This window comes from Equus quagga, chromosome 4 (genome assembly GCF_021613505.1).
Source record: "Equus quagga isolate Etosha38 chromosome 4, UCLA_HA_Equagga_1.0, whole genome shotgun sequence".
Taxonomy (NCBI): Eukaryota; Metazoa; Chordata; class Mammalia; order Perissodactyla; family Equidae; genus Equus; species Equus quagga.
In genome coordinates, this window is record NC_060270.1 from 27,267,458 (window position 1) to 27,288,408 (window position 20,951).

At 37.0% G+C, this 20,951-nt stretch overlaps 1 protein-coding gene across 6 annotated transcripts in view; it reads left to right on the top strand.

Moving 5' to 3' along the window:
• Nucleotides 1-20,743, top strand: part of SENP5 (SUMO specific peptidase 5) — a 45,427-nt gene extending 24,684 nt beyond the window's left edge. For 3 of the 6 annotated variants that reach the window (XM_046658534.1, XM_046658533.1, XM_046658532.1), the window contains 8 exons: nt 561-666; nt 838-976; nt 1,237-1,284; nt 3,751-3,828; nt 11,765-11,902; nt 14,828-14,911; nt 16,426-16,476; nt 17,357-20,743. In XM_046658534.1, coding sequence (XP_046514490.1) covers nt 561-666; nt 838-976; nt 1,237-1,284; nt 3,751-3,828; nt 11,765-11,902; nt 14,828-14,911; nt 16,426-16,476; nt 17,357-17,467 — 755 coding nt within the window. In that variant the 3' untranslated portion in view covers nt 17,468-20,743. The remainder of the gene's footprint in view (nt 1-560; nt 667-837; nt 977-1,236; nt 1,285-3,750; nt 3,829-11,764; nt 11,903-14,827; nt 14,912-16,425; nt 16,477-17,356) is intronic. The other 3 variants (XM_046658535.1, XM_046658537.1, XM_046658538.1) reach the window with 3 other exon arrangements.
• Nucleotides 20,744-20,951: the final 208 nt, after the last annotated feature.

Genomic DNA, 20,951 nt, shown 5'->3' on the forward strand with positions numbered 1-20,951 from the left:
TCGTGAGTAGCATAACTCTGTCAAATTGTATGATACTAAAAATGCTTTAGGATTTGTCCCTTGCTATGAGATGTGAAATTACATACTTTACCAAATAATACAGCACCAGCAATCTCAACAATAATTCCTTCTAATTATTTTTAAAAGGATGGTTCCTTCAGTTACCAAATGTGATAAACACATTTAACCAGGTGACTAAACACTTCAGATTTCACTCTTTAGGAGATGAGATTCTTTTCTAAGGTTAAGCTACTGAAAGATGTCAATCTTTAGTGATAGCTAGCCATTCCCTCTCTAATAATGCATCAGTACCTTAAAAGTCCAATGTAACATGATGCCTTAGAGTATTTCTCTCTTTATTGGAATGAGGAGGGCCTCATCTATTTAATTTTTTTTTTTTTTTACAAAGCATAACTTTTAAAAGACTTCTTTATAGTATAATATATGTAGTAATATAGGTTAAATGTGTGCTAAGTGTTGTGTATAGGATAAGTATTGGGAGAATGACTTTGCTGTAAATCGTTTTTCCATCTTAATTTTTCTCTCTTCCTTTATTTAAGGATTCTTAGATGAGGTTATGAAGAAGTATGGCAGTTTGGTCCCACTCAGTGAAAAAGATGTCCTTGGAAGATTAAAAGATGTCTTTAATGAAGACTTTTCTAATAGGTTTGTCAATGATGCTTAAGCCCTTGAAAATAAAATTCTTGACATATATGACTTTTCTCTTGGTTAAAAAAAAGATACTTAGCAATAAGTCGAGTTTAAAAAAAGATACTTAGCAATAAATTGAGTAGAACTCATGTTTTTTACCTTTTCTTTCAAAATCTTTCATTTCAGAAAACCATTTATCAATAGGGAAATAACAAACTATCGGGCCAGACATCAAAAATGCAACTTCCGAATCTTCTACAATAAGCACATGCTGGATATGGATGATCTAGCGACCCTGGATGGTCAGAATTGGCTGAATGACCAGGTTAGTGTATTGTAGGTTCTCGACATGGATAAGTTGCAGAGGATTGTGAACAATAAAATTTAACTAAGAACCTGTGGGTTGGCCTCACTGTTATCTTTTGGAATCAAGGATTCTATATTCCTTACTGAAGTGACTCATTCACTAACTCCAGGATCCAAAACGTTTGATTACTGCTAGCAGGATGAACATGTTATTCATTCTAAGTGAGGTTTCTGAATTGTATAGGGTTAGTAAGCTGGTTTTATGTTGACTTTTTATAGGTCATTAATATGTATGGTGAGCTGATAATGGATGCAGTCCCAGACAAAGTAAGTGAAAACTTCTTCTTCAGTTCTTATATATTAAAAGAAGGTTTTTTTTAAACTTTTAAAGTTTTTTTTTAAACTTTATGTAATTGTTTAATATTCCTTAGATTTTTAAAAAAGAGTTAGATTTTGTCTTTTTTTTTTTTTTTAAGATTGACACCTGGACTAACATTTGTTGCCAATCTTTTTTTTCTTTCTTCTTCTCCCCAAAGCCCTCTAGTGCATGGTTGTATATTCTGGTTGTAGGTCCTTCTGGTTGTGCTATGTGTGACACCACCTCAGCATGGCCTGGTGAATGGTGCCATGTCCACACCCAGGATCTGAACCAGCGAAACCCTGGGCCACCAAAGTGGCGTGAGCTTAACCACTTGGCCATGGGGCTGGCCCGAGATTTTGTCTCGATTATATGCTAGGGTTGAGCGTAAGTTCTGTAAAATAATTTCTGCATAACAAAGTGATGATGCGAGTGTTTTTCTGCTTATTTGTTTCAGGTGGGTGTGTTTGTTATCTTGAAGAGGGTTTTTTTTTAATGGGGAGATGCACAAAAGGGACTGTTTGCTTTAAGCTTTAAAATTTAACTTAAAGTCTTAGTCTCTTTAAAAATAAAGTAGTACTCATCTTCACTTTTTCTTGGATTAATATTTGATACCCAGTTCAAATACAAAGTAACTCCCCTTAAACTCTAAAATTCCCTTAAGAGCTTAGTTACATATTAAAACTATTTTAGGGGGGCTGGCCCCTTGGCCGAGTGGTTAAGTTCGTGTGCTCCGCTTCAGTGGCCCAGGGTTTTGCCAGTTTGGATCCTGGGTGCAGACATGGCATCACTCATCAGGCCATGCTGAGGTGGCGTCACACATAGCACAAGCAGAGGCACTTACAACCAGAATATGCAACTATGTACTCAGAGGGTTTTGGGGAGAAGGAGGAGGGGAAAAAAGAAAGATTGGCAGCAGATGTTAGCTCAGGTGCGAATCTTTAAAAAAAGAAAAAAAAAAATAGAGTTTCAGATTGTGGTTCTTAGGGAAAAAAAGCTTTTTAAGAATTTAATATATTAATTTTTCTTTCTGAGTACTCAAAGTATCTGATGGGCGGGCAGCCTTTGATTTCAACAAGCAAAACTTTTCCGAGTACTTTATAAACTTGTATAAATCTAGTAATTTAAACAGGTAAATATAATGAGTATCAGATTCTGATGCTATTTACGAATATAGACAAAATGTCTTATAACTTCTCACTTAAAATCACAAATCTTTTACGCATTTTAAATTGGAACCATGAGGCTCGTCTGTCAGATTCTCTATTATGTCAGATTCTCTTAATTACCAGAAAGGTTTTTTTTAAGATAAACACATACAGATGATTTTTAACATAAAAGTATTAATTTTAAGGGGATAATTTACCTTCATTACATCTACATTTGATTAAACTTTCATTAGATTAAAAGGACACTTACTAAGGCAGTGGTTCTCAAAGTCTAGTTCCCAAACCAGCAGCATCAGCATCACCTGGGAACTAACTAGAAATGCGTGTTTTTGTATTCCACCCCATACCTACTGAATCAGAAACTGGAGGTGGGGTCCAGCAATCTGTTTTAACAGCCCTCCAGATTCTGATGCACACAAAGTTTGAGAATCACTGCTCTAAAGATAGCTACTACAAGCTCTTTTTATCAATATCTTGAGCCACATGGTTCTCAAAACAACTGTGCATCAGAATCCTTTGGAAGGTTTGTAAAACCAGATTGCTGAGCCCTACCCTCAGAGTTTCCGCACCACACCCTGGGAGCCGTGACTACACCCTGAGAATCTCAGAAGCAAAGGAACAGTTTTATCATCTCAAGTGACTCAAAGTTACACTTTTGACCACATTTAAAAGTGAACACTTTTAAGACCACAATGTTTTCTATCTCAGCTGTGCTGATACTAATTTATAAAGCAGAAATTTGAAGCCAAGAATGCAGGACATGACACTCCATGTGACCAGGGTAATTCTTTCAGTGCTAGAAATGGTCATGCTAAGGCCTTTTTATCGTTGTCATGACAATAGGAGTCTCCCATTCCACATCCTTCAGATGGGGTTAGTTTACAAAACTTGTAATCCATATCCCTTGAATTCAAGGTAATTGTTGCCTCATTCTTTCATAGCTGAGTACTCTTTCAGTTCTGTCACCTGATCGGGTGAGATTTGTCCTGTTGCTTCTTTACTTGATTGGATTCAGGTAATCTGTCTACTGCCCCATTCCAGTTTTGACTACACACCACAGCTATAAGGTCATTCTAGTGAAAATTTGGAACAGAATCTTCTGTGAACTATGTATTTTCTATATTTTGGTCATTTTTAAGAAGAAACTTTTCCTCATCTTTTTGTCTATCTTACTTTCAAGGATTTTTAAATTTCCATTTTCTTTTGAAGTTAAATCTGGACATAGTCTAATATAATCTGGGTGCTTGTATTTGATGTCTCTTCTAGGTTCACTTCTTCAACAGCTTTTTTCATAGACAGCTGGTAACCAAAGGATACAATGGAGTAAAAAGATGGACTAAAAAGGTATTCTCTTTCTTTTTTATTCTAAATGTGAAATGCAGATGATAAGCCACTGTGAGTGGAAGGATAAGAACTTTAATACAGTATGATGTTAATTAGAAACACACTCTTTAATGTGACAGTTGTTCTTTTATTGTTTATTTTAAATCTTATTGTTGGAAAGACAAAACACTAGTAAAACTCTGAGTCTATCCAGTTGACTGGAATATGCTATAACTGAAAGCACTGGGCAGGAAGTTAGTGGTTCCAGCATTGCTGTTAGCTTTTTATGCAACTTAGACAAGACATTTATTTTGGCCTTTAGATTGCTTATTTCTAAAACAAAATGATAAATCAGAGTAATCCCTAAGGTTCCTTCAAACCTTAATTCCTCTCTATATTCATTGACTATGTCAGAAACATTATTTTTAAAGCCCGTTTATATTCTATTTTTGATATTTTGACAAAATTACCATCAGGTTCAAATCCCACAGTCATAGATCTAGAGATAGTGTAAATTTTCACTTTTTATATTGGATGGGTTAAAGAAATTAAGAGTAAGTCTTAAGTAGTTGTGGATGGAAATAACTTTTTGCAAGGTACAAACACCTGATTGATTGTTGCCATGTAGATAATATGTGCAAAATATCATCAGTAGGGCCAAGATAAGTGAAATGTGATTGAAGGGTGCAAATCTGGGGAGGTAGATATAATGAACTCAGGAATCAGACCTGGGTTCAGATCCTAGTTCAGCTACTCTACTATTGTAAGACCTTGGGCAAATTACTTAATGCCTCTAAGCTTCAGTTTCCTCACCTCTAAAATAAGAACATCAATGGTATTTACCTTGTTGTGAGGATTACATGAGATAATGCATATAAACCACTAAGCACATGATAAACACACAGTGGTAATCATTACAGTTGTGTTGCTTAACAACAAGGGATAGTCCTGAGAAATGCTTTCATGTGATTTCATCATTGTGTGAACATCACAGAGCGCATACTGAAGGGGAACAAAAAGAGACACCCCAAAGAGTGTCTGTGTAACATGAGGATTATTTTTGGTTGTTTATTTTTAAGAAACGAAAGACTCAGAAAGGTTTCTTTACTATCTCCCCCTTAACTGCCTAAAAGAATTCAGATTAAAAAAAAAACCTGTCTCAGGAACTGAGCCATCACGTTAGCATAACATGAACTGGGAGGTAGACAGGGAAGAACCTAGAAAAGCCTGTTTGTTGGGCTCCCCGCTGTGTTCTTCTGTGTCTGTGTGGCCAAACACGTTTTCTAAACTTTTGCTCCTTTTCACCTACTTGTGAATTGCCTGCCTTCTTTTTGAAGTCCCTGACTCGTCCTACTCCCAACATCTTTTGTCTTTAGCTGAGGATGGTATTTAAGGTGAGGGCTTTCCCCATTTTAGCAAGTTACTCAGTTTTCCTAGGTTTCTGTCGTGTATACATGTTATTAAACTTTTGTTTGTTTTTCTACTGTTAATCTGTCTCATGTCAATTTAATTCTTAGACCAGCCAGAAGAACCTAGAAGGGTAGAGTAAAATTTCTTCCTCCCCTACAGTACTTAGAGAAACCTAGATGGGTAAGGCCTACTGCACACCTAGGCTTATATGGTACTAATGTTATGGGACTACCATTGTATATGTGGTCTGTCATTGACCAAAACGCTGTTATGCAGCACATGACTGTGTTATATTATGATGGGAAAAGACTAGTGTAGCTGGAATCCAGAGAGCAAAGTAGAGAATGGCATGAAATGGACCTGATCCAGAGATGTAGGGCCTTGAGTTCTGTGTTTTGAATTTTATCCTAAATGTATAGCATGCAATTTGTAGTTTTTGCTCTAGCAGCACTGAAGAAGATGGATGAGTAGGAGGGCAAAGTTGTTGTGGATGGAACAGAAAGCCATTACAGATTCATGGTACTTTGGATTAGAATGGTAACAGGAGAAATGGAAGATATACACAAAATGTGAGTGTGATCCAGGAAGTAAAATTAACAGGACTTGGTGATGGGTTGGGTATGGGGATGAAGGAGAAGGAAGTGTGAAAGACGACTTGAAGTGCATGGCTTGTACCACTGGATGGGCTGTGGTGGTATTTATATGAGAAAAATTGAGGGCAACTAATTAGTAGGGAATAGGTCAAATTAAAAATATACATCCATATAATAGGATGCTGCTTAACCAGGAAAAGTTATGTAGTTGAGGAAAGATGATAGAGATGGTAGAGAAAGGTTATAAATAGCATGGAAAAATATCTGAATAATAAACAATGTGAGGGTGAAGGAATAAAATCAAGTTGATGAGTCATCAGTTATGTAAACTCTATCGGTCTAGCTACAAGTAGCTAAGCCAAGGCCTAGCCTGTAAACAGTAGCAACTACTATCATCCATTCTCCTCTGTGAATGAGATTAGAGGTTGTCTTGAGTTTAAAGCTAACTGACCCACAGTTAAACAGTTAATAGACCAGTGTTTCAGGATGTTAACCAATCTCTATTGGTATTCTAAAACCTGGAATAGATCTGGAAGGCAGAGTTTCCATTTTAGGAATCTAGATTATTTTCTCCCTCTCTTGAAAATGTGGTGGGTTTTCACCCCCCGCCTCATTATATAAATAATATATGCTTATTGTAAAAAAATTAAATAAAAAGTATAAGGAACAACAAGAAGAAAAAAGTTTGTGAGTCATTTCATTAAATAGAATGAATTAAATTATTTCATCCTTTCAGTCCTCTCTGATCGAGTTAAGTCATGAAATCCAGCTATATGTTGTATATAAGAGCATAAAATAGGGGCCAGCCCTGTGGCCAAGTGGTTAAGTTTGCATGCTGCACTTCAGTGGCTCAGGGTTTCGCTGGTTCAGATTCTGGGTGTGGACCTAACACTGCTCATCAGGCCATGCTGAAGTGGCGTCCTGCATAGCACAACCAGAAGGACCTACAGCTAGAGTATGCAACTAAGTACTGGGGGGCTTTGGGGAAAAAGAAAAAAAAAATGAAGACTGGCAACAGATGTTAGCCCAGGTGCCAATATTTAAAAAGAAAAACAAAACATAAAATAATGTGAAAAAGAAGGACTGAAAATAAAGTAACAGTTAAAGAGGTACTGGGCAAATGCAAACCAAAAGAAAGGCGTGGTAAACAAAAAGAAGGAATAGCAGTATTAACAGCAGGTGAGGTCGAATTTAAGGTGAAAACAAACTGTGATAAAATTTGAATATATAGAAGATAGAACAATGATTACAAAAGCAAGGAGACCTTGATAAAATAGTAATAGTGGGAGACCTCTTATAGGACAAATCTTGTAGACAAAACATAAGATCATAAGTAAAAATTAAATAATACAACCAATACATTTGGTTTAATGGGTATATACTAGATCTTTATACTCCTCAAAAAGGGAATATACATTTATTCCTGTATCTAAGGAAATTGATCACATACTTGGCCACAAAGAATATTATGACATAGATTATTCCTTGATCAAAATTCAATCAAATTAAAAATAATAAAAGGTGAGTAAAAAATCTTAACAATTTGAAAATTTTACAGATACACATTTTACTGGATATAATCCTTGGATCTAAAACAAAATAAAAAAGGAAATCATATGCAAACTGTCTAGAGAAAGGGATGGAATGGAGAACACATCTTACCAACCACTATGGAACGTAATGAAAGCTGTTTTGAGGAGAAAGTTAATGGCCATAAATGCCTTTATTATTAAATAAAAATGAAAAGTAGAAGAATTAAGTCCTCACTAGATTAGAGTATATTAAGATTAAATTATAGAATGACCAAAGATTTGAATGCAACAAAAATGAAACAATGAAAGTACTAAGAGGATCCATAAGAGAACTTGTTTTTTCTTAAAGATTTTATTTATTTATTTATTTTTCCTTTTTCTTCCCAAAGCCCCCCGGTACATAGTTGTATATTCTTCGTTGTGGGTCCTTCTAGTTGTGGCATGTGGGACGCTGCCTCAGTGTGGTCTGATGAGCAGTGCCATGTCCACACCCAGGATTCCAACCAACGAAACACTGGGCTGCCTGCAGCAGAGCGCGCGAACTTAACCACTCGGCCACGGGGCCAGCCCCCATAAGAGAACTTGTTAAAAATAATCTCAGGGTAGCAAAGTCTAGTCTGTGTACAACTTAAAATTCAGATGCTATAAAAGAAAAATGAATTCAATTACATAAAAAGAAAAATAATTTTGCATTTAAAAATAGGAGTGCTATAAAAAGACAAACAGTAAACTGGGAAAAATATTTGCAGTTCATATCACAGAACTAATTTTCTTAATATACAAAGGGCTTCTATAATCAATAAGAAAAAGACCCTACCAACTCAGTAGAAAAATGGGTGAATGATATGAATGAAAAGGTTTGTAGCAAAGAAAGGCTTATTATTGAGTTGTTCTGGATACAAGTCCTTTGTTAGATCTGTGTTTTGTGATTGTTTTCTCTCAGTCTGTGGATTTTCTACTTATTTTCTTAACTTTGTCACTTGATGAATGGAGATTTTTAATTTTAATGAAATCTGACTTACCATGCTTTCTTTTTTTATAGTTCTTACTTTCTGTAGCCAGTCTAAAAAATATTTGCCTTCATATGTTTCTTCTAATAGCTTTATAGTTTTAGGTTTTACATTTACATCTCTGATACATCTCAATTTTTGTGTAAGACATGAGGTAGGGATCAAAGTTCTTTTTTTTCCCCTCCTTGTGAATATCCAGTTATTCCAGTGTCATCTGCTGAAAAAGAGTTTTCTCTCCCAGTTTAATTGATTTGGCACCTTTAAAAAAAGTCAGTTGACCATATATATGTGGGTCTCTTTCTGGACTTTGTGTCTCACATTGATCTCTTTGTCTGTTCTTATGGTAATACAATACAATATTGTCTTGATCACTGTGTCTTTATAATATGTCTTGAAATCACTGTAAGTTGGCCAGCTTTATCCTTCCTTTTCCAGATTGTTTGGCAATTCTAGGTCTTTTGCATTTTCATATAAATTTTAGAATCAGCTTGTTAATCTCTGTTTTTAAAAGAACCTGCTGGGGGGCTGGCCTGGTGGTGTACTGATTAAGTTTGCATGCTCTGCTTTGGCGGCCCGGGGTTCACAGGTTCAGATCCTGGGTGTGGACCTACACACTACTTATCAAACCATGCTGTGGCAGCATCCCACATACAAAATAGAGGAAGATTGGCACAAATGTTAGCTCAGCTCCAATCTTCCTCAAGCAAAAAGAGGAAGATTGGCAATGGATGTTAGCTCAGGGCTAGTCTTCCTCACCAAAAAAAAAAACCAAACAAAAAAACCTACCTGCTGTATTATGATTTGGATTGCATTTAATCTGTATGTTTGTTTGGGGAAAATGGATATCTTAACAATAATAGTCTTCCAGTCCATGAACATGGTATATTTTCCATTTATCTGGGTCTTTAATTTTTCTCAGCAATATTTTATAATTCTTAGTGTACAGGTCTTGTACATTTTTTTAAATGTATCCCTAAGTATTTCATATTTCTGGAACTGCTATAAATAGAACTTTAAAAATGTTATCTTCCAATTGTTTACTGTTAGTATATAGAAATACAATTAATTTCTGTATATTGACTTTGTATCCTGTGACCTTGCAAAACTCACTGGTTCTAGGAGGTTTTTTTGTAGATTGTGTGAGATTTTCATAGACAGTCATGCCTGTAAGTAGTGACTGTTTTATTTCTTCCTTTCCAAACTGTATGCCATTTTTTTCTTGCCTTATTGCACTAGCTAGGACTTCTAGTACATTGTAGAATAGAAGTAATGAGACAGGACATCTTTGCCTTGTTCTCAATCTTAGGAGGAAAGCATTCAGTCTTTTGCTACTATTTACAATGTCAGCCATAGATTTTTTTTGTAGATGCTCTTTATCAGGTTAAGGAGGTTCCCTCCTATTCCTAGTTTGCTGAGAGTTTGTAATCATAAATGGATGTTGAGTATTATCACATGCTTTTCCTGCATCTAAGGAGATGGTCCTATGGTTTTCCATCTTTATTCCTTTAATGAGACCCAAACTGAAGGAGCAGCACTTAATCGAGACATGCCAGTCTCAGGGCCACATCATGGCCCTCGAAGTTTCAGCTTGGTCATGACATAACTTCACTTCTGTTTACAGTACATTAGTTAAAGCAAATCACATGACAGGACTACATTTCTCCCCTTGGGAGGTGCAGTGAAGCCACAGGGCAGTAGGCAGTTCTGTAGAATCTTCTTATAGGGAGGGCAACAAATAATTGGGATCAGTAATACAATCCACCACACACATCATTCTTAATTGTATGTATAAAGTTGTGTGTGTGTGAACATTAGTATATTAAAAAGAAGAGGAAAAAGATCTGGACAGATACACACTGAAGGGTATCTTTTTATCTGTATTTTCTAATTTTTATTTAAAAATTGTTTTTATAATTAAGAAAAATTTCTTTCTGAGAAGAATGTAAATTTGGTCTCATTTAATACTATATGTTAAGTATCCTTGTTTTAGATACTCAGAGTTTTTGAGCTGGAAAGGATCAGTTGTCTATCCTGTCTAGTATTTCCTTCTATCTCCCTCACCTCCCAGGTTTATGGATGTAGACGCTGAGGAGCAGAGGTGCTAAAGTGCTTTGCTTCAGGGTCATGTAAACGAGTAGAAGGTTCATCTAGAGCAGTATTTTATCTGAATATCAGAAAGCAAGAAGAGCTTGAGAAATAGTTTCTTAAAATCTGATGTAGTTTAAGATAGCCTCGTAAGTGTTTTAACCCAAGGAATCATTAAAATACTCTCAAAAAAATACCTGAAGAAAGAAACTCATTCACTCTTTCACATATGTTTATGGAGCACCTACTACTTTATCATCAGATCCACAACTGGGATTTTGAGTTGTTTTTTTGAGGAAGATTAGCCCTGAGCTAACATCCACTGCCAATCCTCCTCTTTTTGCTGAGGAAGATTGGCCCTCAGTTAACATTTATGTCCATCTTCCTATGTTTTATATGTGGGATGCCTGTCACAGCATGGCTTGATAAGCGATGTGTAGGTCTGCACCTGGGATCCAAATTGGTGAACCCTGGGCTGCCAAAGTGGAGTGTGAGAACTTAACCACTATGCCACCGGGCTGGCCCCCACTACTGGGATTTTGAATGGAATAGCAAATATTTCTCAACTGTAAAGGATATGTATCACGCTATAAAGGATGAATTAGGTTGTAAGTGATGTGTAAAGAATTATCAAGGATATTTTCCTGAATTTTGACATCTGGGAGACCTGAGGTGGTAATAAGGTTAATAGCTAAGATTTATTGGCTCCATATAATGTGCTAAGCACAGTTTTACACATTTTATATGTATTATCACTCTCAACAATGTCATAAGGTGGATACTATTGTTATCTGTATTTTATAGTTGAGGAAATCAAGGCACAAAGAAGCTACCAAAATTGCTAAAGTCATCTGGCCAGTAAGTGGAAGAGCCACAATTTGAACTTGACCAGACTTATTTCAGAGCCCGTGATCTTAACTACTATACTGAATCTTTAGAAAGAGAGAAGGCTTATATCCTGTGCAGTTTCCTAATAGCATGATTCCTTCCTAAATAATTGAGTCTAGGTCAAAGATGTGCACAAGAAAATTGGTTAAGCATAAAAATAAGGGACCAAGTTATATTAGGCAGTTGGTAAGCACAGGTGTAGCAGGTTAAATGGAAAGTAGTGCTTTCTGTATCTTCAGTTTTATTATTGTTGTACACTATAGCTTAGTAGTTATAAGCATGGGCTTCAGAGAAGACCTGGGTTCAAATTCTGGCTTCACCACATCTTAGTTTTATGACCTTGGGCAGGTCACAGGTCAGTAAATGGAAGCTGCTGTTTGTTGTTATTGATGTGGATAGCCTGTGGTGATGGCTGCATTTTGTTTCTTTTCTTAATCAGGTGGATTTGTTTAAAAAGAGTCTTCTGTTGATTCCTATTCACCTGGAAGTCCACTGGTCTCTCATTACTGTGACACTCTCTAATCGAATTATTTCATTTTATGATTCCCAAGGCATTCATTTTAAGTTTTGTGTAGAGGTAAGTTAATATCTTGCCTGTTTTTTCATTTATCTTGTGATTGACCAGATAGTATCTTAGCTTTAGATAAAACAGCAGAAGTCAGTACCATAGAGAGTCAGTTTCTGCCATGAAAACCATCTAAAATGTTGGCAGAGAAAAGGTATGCAAGAGGAATCTCCATATGGGGAGAGGTAGCTGTCTGTGGTCTGGATCCCTCTCTGAGACACATGTTCTATTTGGATTTTGTCAGATTTTTTTCTGCCTTTTCCGTAAAACTACATTTTGAATATGGATAGAAATTATTTTCCTTGGTTTCTCTTACAGTTAAGATTGGCTTGTATCTTCAAAGTAACTTCTGTAAGATGAATTATAACCAAGAGAATAAACTGGCAAAATATTAGAGTTCAACTAACAAGAGTACAACAAGATAAAAAATAAAAACAAGAAAAATCAGTAGGTTTCCTGATTTTCCTGCACTAGCCAGAACCAGTTAGGAAATGTAACTGAAAACAAAAAGCTTCCACTTTCAAAACCAACAAAGACGTAAATTACTCTGGAATATACCCTAGCGAAAATGTGCAAGTTCTTTAAGATGAAAACCCTAAAGTATTTAAAGGCAATTTGAATGGATGGAAAGATAGGCAGAGAGATCAATTCTCCCCAAACTAACATATGCCAATTTCTGTCCTAACCAATTTCCCAAGAGGATTTTGAGTGAAACCTGATAAGCTCATCCTAGAATTCATCTTGCAGAATTTATGTGCATGAACTGCTAAAAGTTTTGAAGTAGAACAGTGAAGGAAGGAATACTCTGCCTACTAGATGTCAAACCATATCACAAAGTTTTAATAATTAAAACTATATTTATATTGGCTCAGGGATAGATAAGTAGATTGGTGGAACAGCATAGAGAATCTAGAAATAACTCATGTATGTGGAAACTCAGTATAAGATAAAGTTGGGAAAGGACAGGCTATTCAGAATATGCTGTTGGGAAAGTTTGCTGTCTATTTGGAAAGTAAAATATAGATCCTTACTTCATACTATTTATAAAACAAATTCCAGATGGAATAATGACCTAAATATAAAACAGAAAACTGTGTAAGTTAGAATAAGATATAGAAGGTATGTTCTCAGAGTAGGGAAGCCCTGCTTACAGAGAACCAAAAAAGGAAAAGACATAAAGGAACCATTGGACCATATCGTAATTTAAAATTTCTGTATGCCATAAATTTAAAAGACAAGAAATAGACTTAGAGAAAATGTTTGTGACATATGTAATAGTCACTTCCAGAATATATAAAGAACCTCCTATAAATGAATAAGAAAAAGAAGGATCTAATAGAAATGGACAAAGGATAAAAAGTAATTTTTAGGAAAAATGCAAATACACCTGGAGAGATGCTCAGCCTCACCAGAAATAAGGAAAATGCAAATTAAAACTATGTCAGTGTTCCCTTTTTTGCCTATTATATTAGGAAAAGTTTGATGTTATTTAAGTGTTTACATGGGTGTAAGGAAACAGGCATTCTCGTATTTTCTGGTGGAGTGTATAAATTGATATAGTCACTTAGGGGACAATTGCACTTCTAATCAGTTCTAAGTACCTTATAAATTTAAGTACCTATTGCATACCAGTTCTACTTCTTGCTATCTACTCCATAAAAATGCTTGTATAGGGGCTAGCCCGGTGGCGCAGCGGTTAAGTGCGCACATTCTGCTTCGGCGGCTTGGGGTTTGCCGGTTCGGATCCCGGGTGTGAACATGGCACCGCTTGGTAAGCGATGCTGTGGTAGGCGTCCCACCATATAAAGTAGAGGAAGATGGGCACGGATGTTAGCTCAGGGCCAGTCTTCCTCAGCAAAAAGAGGAGGATTCGTGGCAGATGTTAGCTCAGGGCTAATCTTCCTCAAAAAACATAAAAAGCTTGTATATGCACACAAGGATGAGGCATGCAGCAGGATGTTCATTGCAGCATTATTGATAATAGTGAAAAATCAAAACAACCTAAATTTAGCTCTACCAACAGAATAGCTAAATACATATACTATAGTATATTCATACTATTAATTGACCACAGCAGTTAAAAAGAGTACAGTAGATCTTCGTGTCCTAACACGGAAAGATCTCCAAGACATTTTGAGTTTAAAAGAGCAAGTTGCAGAATGGGTATAGTATGTTTATGGAAAGAAAATACATATATGCTTACATGTATATGTATATATAGATATGTATATACAAACACACACTTGTATATATACACATACATACTTTCTTGTACTCATACTTCTACTTTTGTCTTCAAGGGGATTAATTCATGTAACCTCTGACTTTACCCTTAGAAGAGATATGCACAAAGAGGTTGAGGGCATAAGGGAAAATTTGAAACTCCAGTAGGCTTTATCTTGGTAGAGATTTCAGCAGTGGACTTGATTATATTTAATATTCAGAATGGTTTTAAGTTGACTTTCTAGAAACAGAATGCTACCTTTACTTGCAGCCCTCAAAAATGAGGAGTATAGCTAAGGCCGGAATGTTTTTCACTTAGTTTCAGTTATTGATGGTTTCTGCCACGGGTTCCTTCCCTCTGTTGAGCACAAGCAGTAATTAAGACTTTCTTTTTGTCTTGCTAGTTTTTAAGTTTCAAATTCAGCAAGTTGACTTACTGCTGGAATAGGCTATCTCATAAAAAGTTTAAATTAAAACATAAACCAGTGTCCACAGTGAGTTCTAAGCGTATACCTGAGTACAGAAGGTCTGAGTCCTTCTTAACACTATGAAGTGAAAGGTCTGAAATAAAGTTCCAGCTTTAAACTCTTTAATACATACTCTTGCCCAGTGGTGGGGCCACAGCCCCTCTTTTGCTCTGTCTGCTATGGGCAGGTTGCATTTTTCACCAACTGATGGAACACAGCATCTGTGTTGTGGTTTCTTTTTAACCAGAATATAAGAAAGTATTTGCTGACTGAAGCCAGAGAAAAAAATAGACCTGAGTTTCTTCAGGGTTGGCAGACTGCTGTTACAAAGGTAAGTATGTGATGATGATGAAAACCCAGGCATGTCAAGGGGATGGAATTATCTAAGGGGTGGGTGTGTTTAAAAGCATTTGAAGACTGGTGATGAAGGTACCAATGGAGAACCTGGAGGCTGCAGGAAGGCAGCTCAGAATAAACCTCAGTTTAGTATTCATCATCTGGCTGCTCAATCTCCCAGCGCTTGCTGGGAACAAATAAATTCAGTCATTTCATCCCTGGGGCAGCTGCTAATGATAATGGTTGCTCTATTGAAAAAAAGAAAAAAGTATATATATAATTGATTTTTATTTTATTTTTGGTGGTCCCTGCCTTTTGCCTCACGGCTCTTATTTCTGGATGACCCATATAGATCCAAAAAATTACTGAAATGACTATTTGGATTCACTAAGGGAGCAAGTGCATTGAGCTCCTTTCCAGGCATTTGGGGAAGACAGTGGGCTGAGTGCTTCAGTCTGAACACAATCTGGAAGCAGCACTAGGTTGGTCCATAGACATTAAAGCTGTATGTGGAGCAGAGTGCCCAGGCATAGCCTCTCAGTCTTGTCACAAATACCAGTGTCTTACGTTTCATGGTCACTTCTTCATTGTTTCCAAAGTGTTTTTGCATGTATGATCTCATTTGAGCATTACAGCCTGTAAGGTAGGCAGGTCATTTAGGGATAAGCATCATTTTTATTCTGTAGATGAGAAAACTGAAGCATAGGTGTGACCTTGCTCAAAAGTCATCAAAACTATCCATAGATCAGGTCCTTGAACTCAGGTCTGTCTGGATCATTGACAATGTTAAAGAGGCAGGGTCTTGAAACAAACCTTTAACCCAACCCCAAAGGGACAAGATTGATTTGTTTGTCCCTGAACTCAACCAAATGCTAAATTTTTAACTTAAGCTTAAGTTTTGTGTTTTTAATAACCTGGTATACTAGTTCAAACCAGAATTGAACTTGTAAATTTTCTGAATTTACCCTACTACAATATCCAGGTATTCTCCTAAATTTAGTAAGGATCTTTCATATTCCCACTTTAGGCCAAATATAGTAACCAGTTCTTTTGGAAACGTACTGCTTACCTTTATGATTTCTTTCAAAGAACAGGACAGAGTTGTGTAATAGGAGATGAAAAGTGAAGACTACTAAGCAGGATGCTTACTGTCAAAGTATTCATAGTCCAGGCATGTATTCTCTGAGCCACAATTCCATTTTGATTCCATTGTCTGAATTGATAGCAAAACTAATTATCCAAATGGAAGTTTTATATAGGATTTTGTTTGATTTCCTATTTCTCATATTTAGGCAAAATGTTCTGTAGATTGTGGTTGATTGGTGGCTCTTTCCATGTGGTCAGATGCCTGCATAAAATCAAACACTTCAAATACCAGAGGTATACATCAGCTGTCCTGGATAGAGACCAGTTTCCTGTCTCTTGCTCGTTTTTCCATACAGACAGTTTTTCTTATCTGAAGAGGAGTACTTGGTCTTGTTTTAATGATCATTTTGTTTTTCCCCTTAGTGTATTCCGCAACAGAAAAATGACAGTGACTGTGGAGTCTTTGTGCTCCAGGTAAAGAAATAGTTTTTTCAGAATTTACGACGTGTGAATTAAATTTGTTGGGTTTAGAGAGGAGAGGTGGGAGTCCCTGTGATGTGTACACACTAGATACAGGTAACAGAGTACTTTTCCTCCTTCCCTTCCTTTGTTCTTGAGAAGCAGTAGTTTCTGCATTTTCAGATGTTATCATAAGGAACCACCACCTTCTAAGGCCAAGAATGAATAACTGGTATCATCCATGTCTTATCAGAGGTTATTAGTAAGCCACACTGTAGACTCTCTTGAATTTGTCCATATCATAGACCCTTGGCATTTGCAGTTAACTGTATATTTTTTTTACCATTGGCAAATGATCCTTAACCACTAAGTAAAAACTAATTAGATTTTAAATAAGGGCCACATTCAAAAACTGTGCTTTCTCATGCTGTAGGTTCTCTCAGTGGTCTAAAAGGGCTATTGAAAAATGTGTTCTACATTATATTTATGAAGGATATTATAGTATATAATTCATAAATTTAGAGATTTGCAAAGATCTTAGAAGATGGGCTCATTCATATGACTCATGAACGTCTGAGGTTTGTAAACAAATTCGAGTTCTCTTAAAGGCCATGTTAGGTCTAGCTGCATTCTCAGCAGGTTGCACCTTGAGAAGAATTGGCGCCTCTTCATTAATCTGCTTTTCACAGTATTGAGTGGGGAGGGAGGGGAGATCCCAAGCCATATACTTGCCTGGAAAGTTGACTGTAATTTGGAGGTAAATGTTTTACAACAAGTTTTTAAAAACTTTAAAATGCTGCCTTAGCCCCTATTCTATTAGGTCTGCATCTGGTAAAATACATCGGGCTGGTATGTAACTCCACATGCCACTTACATGTTTCTGGGACCTTTGCAGTACTGCAAGTGCCTCGCCTTAGAGCAGCCTTTCCAGTTTTCCCAAGAAGACATGCCCCGAGTGCGGAAGAGGATTTACAAGGAGCTATGTGAGTGCCGGCTCATGGACTGAAACTCAGCAGGGACTCTGGGATGTCTGACCAAGTTGGAGCAGATGGTTTGTTACTTGAATCTCCAAACACTTATTTGAATTTTTACAGATATTTCACATCAGTGGTGTTGGGCCACTATTGTTACCTCAAATTTATTTTTTGCCCTTATTCATTTCTCTAGCTACCATGTACTATTTTTTAATGTTCACTTTGGTTTCATTTTTATTTTTATGGATTCCGCGTGTTCCCCCCCCATATTTAATATTTATTATCCAAACGCATGCATATAGACAGAGCATGCAATGCAGAGTATTAAAAAAAATGCCTAGTAGATTTGGTGCAGCTTTTGAAACTTAGTTAGACGTGAACTGAATGCAGGTTTAAAATTTAATCCCAGAACCTAAAAATACAAGATGTTTTTGATACAACATAACTCTGAGAATAGTAGATGTTCCCTGGGGCATAAAGGGTAGCTTGGGGTGGTTCTGACAAAGCCAGTCCTGTTTTACTTCTACCAGCAGCACCTTTCACTGACTTCCCTCTCCAAGTGAGTCTTGGAGAGTGAGCTGCATTCCTTTTGAAGGCTGAGAAGGAAGTGGCCATAAACTGACTGGTGTGTTCTGTTTATGGAGGCACACTTGTAGGCACAGTGCCTGCTTTGGGAAGAGTTGACTAAGGTTGAGAACAAGACAATGATCTTGAGGGTCTTGTTATCTTAACACGAGAGATTTCAATCTTGGTTTTAAGAATAATTATAATAAATGCCTAAATCTTATAAATGCTATTGCTGGAACATTGAATTCCCTAGATTTTTCTGTTTTTGATCCATTAAAAAATTAATATCCATCAAACTAGTGGTCAAACAAATGAGAATTCGGCCTTTCTAAGAGTAATATACAAGTTGTCACTTCCTGTGTGTTGTCTTCCATATGGAAGAAATTTAAGACTTGCCAAATACCTTTCTATTTCAAGGGTATTTAAAATACAAACATTCAAAACTGAAGACTGACTTTAGGTCTTTTGCAGATGGGTGGGGAGGAGAGAAGAGGAAAGGTTAATAAAGAAAAGTTGATTCTGCGTGAGTACAGCAGATGCTTCCTCTTGTCTCTTTCGTGATCTAGGAACATACAGGGCTCCTGATTTGGCTTCTGCTTGACCAACCCTGAGACTCCAGCACAGGGAGTCCTTCTTTTGCTTCTGTGGACCTCATCTTGTAGGGAAAGGCAGAAGTAGCCCTGTCCTTACACTTAGCTGCATTAGGACTAAAAGAATGGATTTTGCATCTTTAATCTAGCTTTTTGTGATATTTGAAAGGAAAGGAAATAAGGAAAGATGCATGTTAAACTCCCAAATTACCTTTTCTGAACTGGGGCAGGAAAAACAATAAATGTGTATATGAGAAACTCAGAAGCTTGTACAGAAAAATATCAAGTAAATGGCAAAAGATATTTGGATTTATGCCTAGTTAGGTGTGGGGTGTTGGAAATAAAAAGCTAAAGTATGCAGTTTAACTTGGCCATAAGGTGAGGCTGGCTGCCAGCAGTTGAGAGTGGAGTCAGGATGTGTTTACATGCAGGGTTCCCATCCCCAGACATTCCAAGCACCAACACCAGTGTTTACGTTGTAAACAGTCCCAGCACTTTCCTCAGTCCCCCAGACGCAGACTCCTTGGTATAAAACCAGGTCAGTATTTCTTGGTGTGCTTCAGGTTATTAAAAAGACTGAGATTAGAGGCACTTTATGCTGCTACAGGTAGGGTTGTGTCAGCATTAGGAAAGATGACAATTTAAAGTGGGGAGGATGTCTTCTTGAGGTTTTCAGACATAATTCTGCAAACATGAGATTTTTCAAATCTGTATGTGAGACATTTGCCTAACTTTTTTTTTTTTTTTGTAGCTATATGAAGTAGCCAGTAACTAGGCTATCAATTCAAAATGTCTTACACTTTAGAGCTCCGTATCTCACTTCCTCACTGACAGAACCAGGCATGCGGACGAGACTGAAAGAACCGTGTTCTGGCAAGAATCTCAATGCCCAAAGTTTGAGTTGCCATTTCCTCCAATGTGAGAAATGGTCATCCTCTGAGCACTGAGGCATGCATGGATGAACATAGAGAACCTAAAATGCGCTGTCCAAGTCTAGTTTCTCTTTTATTACAGGGCACCTTGAGGTGCACTGTCCAGCATGCTTTACCCTAAATGTTAAGTACTTTTAAGTTTGGTTAAAATGTCGCTCATGACACTTGGTTTTAACACGGTCATTTTCCCCCTCCTCTTGTGATTAGGTGTAAACCTCTATTCAGCCCAAGTCCTCCGTTAGAATGGCCTTTGTCCTGATGTTTGCAATAATTGCTTCCTTGCAACGAAGACATTTTTGAAATATACTCTAGGCTGTTGGTAGAAGAGACAGGCATTGTTTCACTGTCACTAGCTTGGCACTGAGTTGTTTTGATGCCCACAAGATGGGCAGACCTTATGCTTTTTAGGGTTGAGTGCAGGCCTTGTACAAACTAAAAGCTACTTATGATGTGCCTTCAACAAGCTGCCCAGTCCTCTCCATCAGCAAACTTACCAGTCTGTAGTTGCTTCTTTCCAGTGACTTTTCCTTTTCCTTTTGTTAAATCTGTAGCAATGAATCTAGATTTAATTCAACTTTTAGTTAAGGTCTCTGAAGAATCGTAGAGAACAAGCCTTCTCATAAGGAAGGGAAAAGAAGCAGTTGCTGCCAGTAATCCCCAAATCACTTTTTTGGCTTTGCATTGTATTTTCTACTTATCACTGAATACTGGTAACACTGGTCATCTTGAATTCATAGTTGGAACAAAACAATAACAGACCTAACTGGGACACAGCCAGCACTAGCCTAAGTTGAGCTGCCCTTTTTCTCTATGGTTGTGGTTCACTGCTTCCCTGGGTTAGAAGAGAGAACTGGGAGCTCTGAATGGATCAGATCCTTCAGGCGAGAAACTGTATTAATAGTGTGAATTAGATAAGCTGACTGCCTGCTCTGTTTAATCTGTTAAGAAACTGAACTAATCAGCAGCTATAAAGCACATACTTTGTTATGTGCAAGGCTGTGCCTCCTGGCCTGTAGATAATTAAGACGACCCAGGGAATACCATCAGAGAATTGCTAACTGTATTTGGGTGTTACAAAAGCAGACCTGGACAAGCTGTTCACTTAAATGGTACCTTTTGGTCAGAAAAAGAATTTATTTAAAGATTGTGATGATGTAAAATTACTCAAACCTTCTAGCAAAAATATTTTTTTGAAAAATAAACTAAATGCCTTTATAAACGTGTGTTCTCTTGTGTTGAATACTGTGTACTGTTTAGTGAGTAGTCATTTTTACCAATGACATTCCACTCACGACAAGGTTCATTAATGAACAGTGACCAGTATAGGCTCTAAGCAGTCTACCCTTACATAGCACTGTCCAGTAGAATTTTCTGCAATGACGGAAATGTTCTATATTTGCATCCACTACAGCAGCCACTAGCCAGAT